Source organism: Phalacrocorax aristotelis, chromosome 3 (genome assembly GCF_949628215.1).
Source record: "Phalacrocorax aristotelis chromosome 3, bGulAri2.1, whole genome shotgun sequence".
NCBI lineage: Eukaryota > Metazoa > Chordata > Aves > Suliformes > Phalacrocoracidae > Phalacrocorax > Phalacrocorax aristotelis.
In genome coordinates this window covers 45,539,188-45,548,819 of record NC_134278.1, presented here as the reverse complement: position 1 = coordinate 45,548,819, position 9,632 = coordinate 45,539,188, and the positions used below count along the sequence as shown (strand labels likewise).

The 9,632-nt window shown below is 58.9% G+C and overlaps 1 protein-coding gene across 1 annotated transcript; it reads right to left on the bottom strand.

Moving 5' to 3' along the window:
- Nucleotides 1-1,441: 1,441 nt before the first annotated feature.
- POU3F2 (POU class 3 homeobox 2) lies at nucleotides 1,442-6,122 on the bottom strand. Its single transcript, XM_075087323.1, has one exon. It carries the CDS (start codon nucleotides 5,976-5,978, stop codon nucleotides 4,650-4,652), a length of 1,329 nt encoding a protein of 442 aa, XP_074943424.1. The 5' UTR covers nucleotides 5,979-6,122; the 3' UTR covers nucleotides 1,442-4,649.
- Nucleotides 6,123-9,632: the final 3,510 nt, after the last annotated feature.

The window sequence follows — 9,632 nt, the reverse complement described above, 5'->3', positions numbered from 1 at the left end:
CCTACGGCTGCTCCTTTCCCGCCCCCCTTTTTCTCCCAAAAGAGAGAAGGAGACAGGGAAAAGGACTCCCCCACACACAGCCGGCCGGCCTCCCCGCCACCAGGACGAGAGCCGTGGCTCCCACCTGGCCAGCCTCTCGCTTGGGCAGAGAGCCCCGGGGGCGCGGCCCGGCCCCCAGCAGCGGCTCCCGGCGGCCATCCCCGCGGCGCCGGGCCTGCCCCGCCGGGCAGGGCGCCCTCCGGCCGAGTCGCCTCCCGTCCGCCCGAGGCGGGAGGGCTGGCCGAGGGCAGGGCCCTGTCCTTCAAAGGCGACATATTCCCCCGGCGCCCACCCGAGTGTCCTGCAGAGGGCAGAGGCTGCTCGCTTTCCGCCGCCGGCTCCGCGGGCTATTGACCGAGGAGTTTTAAATCCATACCCGGCTTCAACATTTTACCCGTCAGCACGTCTGCGGTCACAAAACACTTCTTCTTTCTGTCACTTCTCTTCGAAACTATTGATAAGATCATTTAGCTGAATCTGTTCGGGATGAGTGTAATATTGACTAGGAGTTAGAAAAGATGATTAAATCTAATAAGCCTAGAAACTACGGTGAAGGAAGGGGGGGGGGGGAAGGAGGAGGGAAGAGCAGGGGATGGCGCTTGGGGGACCGAGCCAGCCAAAAACGACGCGAACGCACCGCCTGCGCCAGCGCACCTCGGGTGGGGTGTCTCACGCCAGCGTCCCCGGCCCCGCGGGGCGCCCCAGGCAGGGACCCCTCCGGGCACGACCCGCCGGCATCATTACAGAGCCGCCGAGGTCTAACGGGAAAGGCCGGGCCCCGCCGGCTCGGCCCGGCGGTGCTGCCGGGCCCGGGGAGCCCCCGCCCGCCCCCGGGGGTGCGCAGCCCCGCCGGGCGGCCGGAGCCGTCCTCCCGCTTTTAAACAGTACTCCCCATTATTAAGCCCCGCCTTTTTGCTTTCCTCTCTCTCTCTCTCTCTCTCTCTCTCTCTCTCTCTTTTTTTTTAAGGAATCAGACCTGAAATTACCCAAAGGGAACAAGAGGAGAGGCTCTCCTCCCCCGCGCCTTCCGCCAGAGCACGCAACTCACTCGAGGAGCAGATCTCCCCAGCGGCACCCGAGGCAGGACACCCCTACCCGCGCAGAAATCAAGGCTCCAAAACACACCGCTGCGGTTCATCTGCGGAGGGACGCAGTGACCACCGCTCCTGAGGCTCTCCTTCAAGACCCTGGAAGTTATGAACGTGGAACCTCTCGTTAAAGGCATCAAATTTATTCCAAAAATTTCCATGAAATATAAAGGAATGGCGGTGCTTGTTACACAGAACTCAGCTCAGTATAAGTACTGGGGTGTTCTCCCTCCAAATCTTAAGAACTATGCAAATCTGTGCTATTTTTAAAAATAAAATAAAGATATTTCAATAATTAGAACAAACTATGAAGGTATTGTGCATTTCTGTTTTATGTAGATAATAAAATATTACTTTAACATAAATATATAAGGATCTCTGCGTTTTATTTTTCCCCACAAGCACATCCAAATGTACCAAAACAAAGTATTTTTAAAGAGACTGAACAAAAAAAAAAAAAATACATCCCATATAGATTTTGTTCACCTACTCATTTAAAGCTACAGAAAAACAGTTTCCATAACCTGTTTGCTTTAAAAGAAATAAATATACATTGAGGCAGGCCACTTAAAAATGATATGAAAATATTTCCCTGGGTAGCATTTAAAAAAAAAAAAGAAAAATAGACAAAGAAAACATTGAAACTATTCTGCATTTCAAAGGACAAATATTAAACATATATACATAGTGGTAAGGTTTGTGTGGTAACTTTTTTTTTTTTAAAGTAAACCTATTTGGAGTTTGGAGTTTGAGGCTTTTCTCAAACACCCTCTCGACTCCGTTTTCTGACCTTACGCACATATTAATAAGTGTCTGAAAGTTCATTTCCTCCCTTTACCACTGGATCTGCCCTGATCTGATTCACTTCACTAGGCGCTAGTCCTCAACACTTTAAATAACAAGCAGCTCAATACATCAAAAAAAAAAAAAAAAGGAAAAAAAAAAAAGAAAAGCAAAGAGAAAAGCTTGGTGCCCGTATCTTTGTACCAATTGTTGGAAAACTAGGAAAAAGGCTAATGCATGTGCCTCTTAGAAATCATCATCTGTCTTACCAAGAAGAAAGAAAGAAAGAAAGAAAGAAAGAAGGGAGAAAGAAAGAAGGGAAGAAAACCAATGTCACAGGCGCTTTAAAAGACAATGAGAAACATACTCTAAAGCCTTAGCTACTGAATGCAATATTTATAGGAGAGTTCTGCGAGAGAGAGAATGCTTCACTGGGTTGTTTTTTTTTTCTCCATAATTGTCCAACACTCAACTAAGTAAACTTTTAGATTATAAAAATGCTCTGTCTCTATAGCACCCGTTTGTGCCGACTAAATGATCCCTTTATGAATTTGTAACTATCATAGCTTAAAGTTCCTCTAATGTATATGCATAGCTGTGTGTGTGCATGAGTACACAAACACACGCACGCAGACACACGCACATACATGCGCTGCTCTGAGGTCCCGCTCCTCTGCTTCCCTTTAGGGCTTTTTGTTTTGCCTTTTTTTTTTTCCCTTTTATTTCTTTTTTTCTGGGTTTTTCTCTTTTTTTTTTTTTTTAAAGTTAACCGTTTCCCATCGAGATAATGTCATGAAATGCGCTTTAAAACCATAAATGAAGCAGGGTGGGGGGGGGAAGACGGATTGAAAAATGGCAATTTTTTGTTTCCCACTTCATTTCATTCCCCAGTGAAAGACACAAGGCTGCCCAAGTTAAAACTGGTCCTTTCCTTCCATAAATTATACCGCAATCTGACCAAAGGACATGGGGGGGGGGGGGGGGGGGGGCTAGATACGGATAGAAAAAAAAATAATAAATTAGACAAATAAAAGTGAAAAATAAAACCGCACACAGTCTCTGCGGAGAGGAGGGGGCAGCAGGGGTTTACACGCAGGTGTAAGACCCGGGCAACCCCCCCCCCCCCGGCCCAGCAACTCCTCGGGCTCTCCCTGGCCCTGCCTCGGTGCCAAACCGCTCAAGGAAGGAAAGTTTTGGGGGTGACACGGGCAGGGGCTGCCCGGGCAGTGGGACCCGGGGTGCCAAAGGCACGCACGGGGAGCCTCGGGGGGGGAGGAGGGGAGGGAAAGGGGGGGGGGGATGCTGGAGGGGTGTGTGAAGGTAAATAATTCCCTTTCTCTCTCAAGGAAGTGCCACTTTCTCCGGGAAAACTCTGGAAACGTGCTATTTCATCTCCGCCTTTCCACGCCGGGCCTTCCTCACCCGCGCTGGCACAAGCTGCAAGGGCTGCATATAATTTTTTTGTCCTCCCCCTCTGGCTGCGCCTCGGCCCCCGGCCACACTGCCTGAAAATGAAGTTTACTTTGTCGATTTGCATTATTCTCCCTTCTCCAAACTCGACTCTTGCCATTGAAGGCGTATATTAAGCAATTACAAGAGTCACGCCTCTGGAGAATGGAAGCTGGCGGTGCATATATATGTGTATATATAGAGATTATATATATATGTGTATGTATGTACATACGCATGCATATGTATACATACATACAGATATACGCATTCATTTTTTGCTACGGTAAAAGGAGAAAATAAGCGTTACACATATTTAAGAAGACTTGTTTATAACAAAAGTTCACATATACACATAAAGCAAAGGCTAAAACACAGTAACATATTGTAGACCGGTCACTGGTTGACTAACGCTCACCGTGGAAAATGCAAGTCATTTGCAAAATTAAGGTCGGAAAGGAAGGGAAAAATAAAAAAAAGAAAAAAAAGAATTTGTTTATGTAAACTTCGATTTTCTTGCAGTGCAAATTGGTACGGTTAAATACTGTCTACATCAAAAGGGATAGCTTTTCCTTTCTCTTCTTTTTTTTTTTTTTTTTTCATATATTCCTACAGGGGATCCACAGAAAATAAACACAGCAGCATGTGCCAACACCGAGCGACATTCCACAATGCAATCTGCCTTTGTGTGGCAGGAGGGGGCTGCGGAGGGGACCCGAGGTGGCTGCGCCCCCCCCTCCCCTCCCGCCCCCTCCCTGGCCGGGCAGCGCCGTATTTTTTTCGCCAGCGAGCAAGGGACTTTTCTGCGAACTGCTTCGCCCCGCGCCTGCCCGTGCCGGTGCCGGTGCCGGTGCCGGTGCCGGTGCCTGCCCTGCCCGTGCCGCTGCCTGCCTGCCTGCCTGTGCGCGGTACTCACTCCGCTCCGGTGCACGGGCACTCGCCTGGAAAAGGTCAAAATACAGCATCGCTCCTGCTACCGTCTAAGGGACAGTCCGGTGCAGACGCTTTGTCTGTCTGTCTGTCTGCTGTGATTCGCGCTCGCCCTCTCGCTCGCGCGCTTTTTGATTTGTTTTCTTTTTTGTTTGTTTTTTTTTTCCTTTTTTTTTTCGCTTTTTTTTGTTTTTTGTTTTTTTGTCTTTTTTTTAAAGAGAGGAGAAAATAATAATTAAAAAAGAAAAACAAGAAAAAAAAAGAAAAAAAAAAAAGGAGGACAATCAAAAGTTGGGGGAAGGAGAGGAGGAGGAGGAGGAGGAGGAGGAGGAGGAGGGGCCGGGCGCCCCCGCCGCGAGTTCACTGCACGGGGGTCTGCACCCCGTGGTGCGGCGGCGTGTCCCTGCTGGCCCCGTACACGTCCTCGGCGCCCGGCAGCGTCCCTCCCGGGGGAGTCATGCGCTTCTCTTTCTGTCTCCTGTTACAAAACCACACTCTCACCACCTCCTTCTCCAGCTGTAGGCTGTCCGCGAGCGAGGTGATCTCCTGGGCGGAGGGCTTGGGGCACTTGAGGAAGTGGCTCTCCAGCGCGCCCTTGACGCTCACCTCGATGGAGGTGCGCTTTTTCCGCTTGCGGCCCTGCGCCGCGATCTTGTCTATGCTGGTGGGGCTGCCCGAGGAGGAGTCCGCCTCCTCCAACCACTTGTTCAACAAAGGCTTCAGCTTGCACATGTTCTTGAAGCTGAGCTGCAGGGCCTCGAAGCGGCAGATGGTGGTCTGCGAGAAGACGTTGCCGTAGAGGGTGCCCAGCGCCAGCCCCACGTCCGCTTGGGTAAATCCCAGTTTGATGCGCCGCTGCTTGAACTGCTTGGCGAACTGCTCCAGGTCGTCCGAGGTCGGCGTGTCCTCGTCCGAGTGCGGGTCGTGGTGCGGCGGCGGTGGCCCGGGGGGCGCGGCCCCGGCGGCGGCGGCGGAGGTGGGGGCCGGCCCGGCCGCCCCGGGGTGGGGGCCGTGGGGCGGCGGCGGGTGCTCGGCGCCGTGGTGCGGCGGCCCCGGCGGCGGCTCGTCGTGGGCGTCGCGCAGGCCGTGGTGGTGCAGCGCCGGCTGCGCGGCGCCCAGCATGCCGTTCACGGTGAAGCCGGGCGGCTGGGAGTAGAGCAGCCCCGCCTGCGCGCCGTTGGCCGCGGCCATGCCGGGCGGCAGGTGCGCCGCGCCGCCCGCCCGCCACGCCGCCGCCGCCGCCGCCGCCGCCGCCGCCGCGTGGTGCCCGCCGCCGCCGCCGTGGTGCACCAGGTGCGGCGCCCGCCCCGGCGGCGGGTGCTGCGGCGGCGGCGGCGGCGGCGGCGGCGGTAGCTCGTCGCCGCGCCCGCCCGCCTGCACCACCGCCGGCTTGATGTCGGGCTGGCCCAGCGCGCCCGCCGACCAGGGCGCCTCGCCGCCGCCGCCGCCGCCGCCGCCGCCGCCCCCGCCGCCGCCGCCGCCGCCGGGGCCGCCGTGGGACAGCGCCGCGATCCACTGGTGAGCGTGGCTCAGCGGGTGCCCGTTGCTCTGCAGCGCGTAGTCCGCCTGCACCAGGGCGCCGGCGTCGCGGTAGCCGCCGCCGGGCTGCATGCCGCCGGGCGGCTCGGCGTGCACCATGGGGGAGCCGGAGGCGAGCAGGCTGTAGTGGTTGGAGGCTGCGGTCGCCATGACTCGCCGAGCCGCACTGATCGCGCCGGTTAAAGGCGCCGCGCATTTGACAGCTACTTTTTCGCCTCGGGCGCCGCGCGGCGCCCGCGCCCCCCCGGCCCGCGCGGCGGGGCCCACTGCGAAGGCACGCGCGGCCGCCCCGCCCCGCCGCCGCACGCCATTGGCTCCCCGCGCCCTGACGGACGCGGGCGCCCCTGGCAACCGCCGCCGCCGCCGCCCACCATTGGCGCGCCCCGACGGCGGCGCCCCGCCCCCGCGCCCCGCCCCCCGACCGCCCCTCTGGAACCCAACTCCGAGGGGGGACGGGGCGCGGGGGGGCGGCGGCCTCGGGGCGGGGAGAGGGAGCGGGGCGGGGGGGGGGGGGGCTCGGCCGCCGGCACCGCCCCGCGCCGCCCCGCAACGCCGCACCGCGCCGCCCGCCGGCTCCTGTTGCTCGAGCCCCGCCGGGGCCCCGCGCCCCGCCGCGGGTCTCCACGCCGAGCCCGGCCCTGGTGCCCCGGGGCGGCCGCAGCGGGGCGGGGGACGCGCCCCTCCGCCCGCCCCCAACTTTCTCAGCCGTGCCGAGGGCACGCAGCGCCGCCCCGCCGCCAGCCCCGCAGCGCCGCGCCCCCGGAGGAGGACAGCCGCCGGCCCCCCTCGCTGCCCCGCCGGCCCCCGGGCCCCCGGCGCTCCCCGGAGAAGCCCGTTCCGCCGGGGTGGGGGGGGGGTCGGGGCTTCGCACCTCGGCGCCGCGGGGGTGGTTTTGTTCCGCTTGTCCCGTCCCGGGGGGGGACGGGGTGCCTATGTGACCTCCTGGGCCGTGCTGCCGGCTCGGCATCGGTACGAGAGATTTTGGAGGGGGGGGGGGTGGAGAAGGCAAAAAAAAAAAAAAAAAAAAATTAGAGGGGGATAGGGGGAAGGAATAAAAAAAAAGAAGAAGAAGAAGAAAAAAAAGAAGTTGCGGCCCGGACAGGAAGGAAGGAGACCCTGGAACTGGATCCGGATTTCCTAGGAATGAGCAGCGCCCGAGCTGGCCGCCGCGAAAAGAGTTGGCTGCCCGTTTTTTGAGCTGGAAGCCATAGCTTTGTCTCGCAAATAAACTGCTCACGGGGGTAGGTGCGCGTCGCAGGCTCCCGCAATCTTCATCGAAATAATACAATGGGGCGGACCGGGGAATTTATTACTACTAACAAGAAACAGCTTTCTTCTGCGAGTTGTTTATAAATCATCGTATTTAACGTGAGCGGTGGAAAGGCTCCTTGCCTGGAAATATTCCTCTGCGTGGGGGTGTGGAGGAGCGGGGGGATGGGCTCCCGCACATAAACATATACACAGAAGCAGCATAAACAGGATATCCAGTGCCCTGAGACAAGGGGCGCAGCAGGAGTTACCTCGTTTCGTTAGTTTAGCGGCGTATCAAGAGCTCCTTCTGCCGGGGGGTGGGAGGGGAGGGAGGGAGGAGGGAGGAGGGAAAAGGGAGGGAGGAGGCGGGGGGAAGCAAACTTTGTCCATGAAAGAGTGGAGATTCTTCCTAAGGGGTTTTTCCCCCCCTTTCTTCGACGTGCAGGCGAAGGGAAGAACAATACTGCCTGTTCTGTTCCGCGAGTGTCGCGGGGAGGGAAGTCAGTGCCTCTGAAGTGAAGCTCTGCCTTTTGTTTCCCGCGTGGAAACAACCGGGCACCCGGGAATTTTATGATTTGATGCTCATTTTCTCGTCTCTCTCTCCTCCCAATTAGGTGGAGACCAAAACAAAAGGGCAAGTCCGCAGCAGGCTTCATCGCGGGGACCGTCCTGGGAGAGCCGGGCCGCTCCCCGCGCCCGGGCCAGCCCTCCCGCCCCGCTCCCGGGGCCGCCGGGGCTCTGCCGGGGCCGGCTTTCCCGCCAGCACGCCTCCAGGTCCGCTGCCAAAAGTTCATGCGTGGACGCGACACGAGGGGCCACGCCACGCCTCGTTCCCGGGGCTAGCTTTTCAGGCGGGTACCTCCAGCGTGGGCCCACCCCGCTGACCGTCCGTGGGAACTCCCCTGTGCCCCGGCCCCACGGCGTGTGGCCGCGTCCCACGGCCGGCTGGTCCCCGTGGAGTACCGGCAGCACCGCGCCTCGAGGAGGAGACGGGACGCGGGGGTCGGCGAGCTGCAGTCGTCACTTTTTTTCGGGGGACCCCCCCCCCTCCAGCCCTGCCCCGGTCGTGCATCCCCCCACCGCCCCCATCCCGGCCCTCCGCCCTGCCCGGTGGTGCCGGCGGTCACCGTCCTGCCCCGGCGGCAGGTCTCGAAGGCTACCGGTAATCACACAATTACCGAAGTAGCGGCACGGCGTTAGGAGTCGGACAAAACCCGAGCCCCGCAGCGAAGCCCCTCGCCGTCCCTCCGGCCCCCGCCCCGGCCGAGCGGGCGCCTATGGAGTCGCAGCTGGGAGCGGCGAGGAGCGCGGCCGGTGCATTCAGAGCCGCCGCAGGCTCCACCTCCTCCTCCTCCTCGTCCTCCCCAGCATTGTTAGCCCTGTCATTAATACCGCTCCTTAAGCATCCTTCGCTCCCGTCTCCCCCCCGCGGAGGGGAGCGCCGGGGAGCGGGGAGGGAGCGCCCGGCCGCCCCGCTCCGCTCCGCCGCGGGCTCCGGCTCCGGCCGCCGCTCGGGGACCCGCTCGGGTCCGAGGCCCTCGGGATGTGAAAGAGACAGTCATGTGCCCCCTTTCTGGCGGAGCTGACCCCGCGGGATTAGAGGTCTCACCAGCCTTTCTTTCCTTTTCTCTGCTGGTATAAAAGCAGGTTGAAGGTGATGCGGTGTCTTGGGCAGACACTGCAGTGTTTTGATTCAGCTCAGCCCTTTTCACTGTTCAAAGCAGCTGTTCAAATACTAGGGCTGCTTACTTTGACGTGAAGAAGATTTTCAAACAACCCCAAAAGCTTTGAACTGACAGGCCTCCTTGATATCTCCTTCATTGCGGTGCAGCTACTCGAGAATATTCGCTATAAAATACATAGAGCGCCACTTAACCGGAGCTCTCTCCTGGCTGGGAGGCGAGGTGCTGCATACACATCAGGTGCGTGCAGAGGGAGGCTGCCGGGCTCCGGGAGCCCTCCGGCCGCCCCCCCGCCCGGCCACCCCGTCGCCCGGGGGCCCCCTGCCCGCCACCCGCCCCCGGCTGCTGCAGCGGGCTCCGGCTTGTCAGATCTTGGGCTCCCTTGGCGTTTCAACTCCGTGCGCGCCGGAGAGAAAGCTGCATTTCCAGCAGCGGCGGAACAGGAGCACGGCTCGTTCCTAGCGAGCCTCGGCTCCCGGCCGCTGCGCGTCAGCCTCTCCGGCTCCGGGGGCCGGGGGAGCGCCCTGCAAACACACGCTCTTCCGAGCCTTCGGGTGCGTGCGTGCCTTGTAGGGTGGGTAACGGATATCGCATATGCCTGGGCTGCTTAGAGGTGAAAAGCTTATTTATTTAAACTCAAGTCTCGAAGCCTTGAGATAGACTCAAGTAGCTAAAAGGCGAGGGGGGCCGGGCTGGGGAGGGCGAGAAAACCCCCGCGCCTCCTTTCTGCGTCTCTATTATCTTCCCATTAGATGTTGTTTTAGGAGGAAATGCGCCAGGAGTGCAAAGACGCGGCGAGTTGCTCAGAGAATTGCTGGGTGCAATAAACGTGAGGCTCCTGGTGCTCCCTTTAAAGGCCAACTTGGAAGAT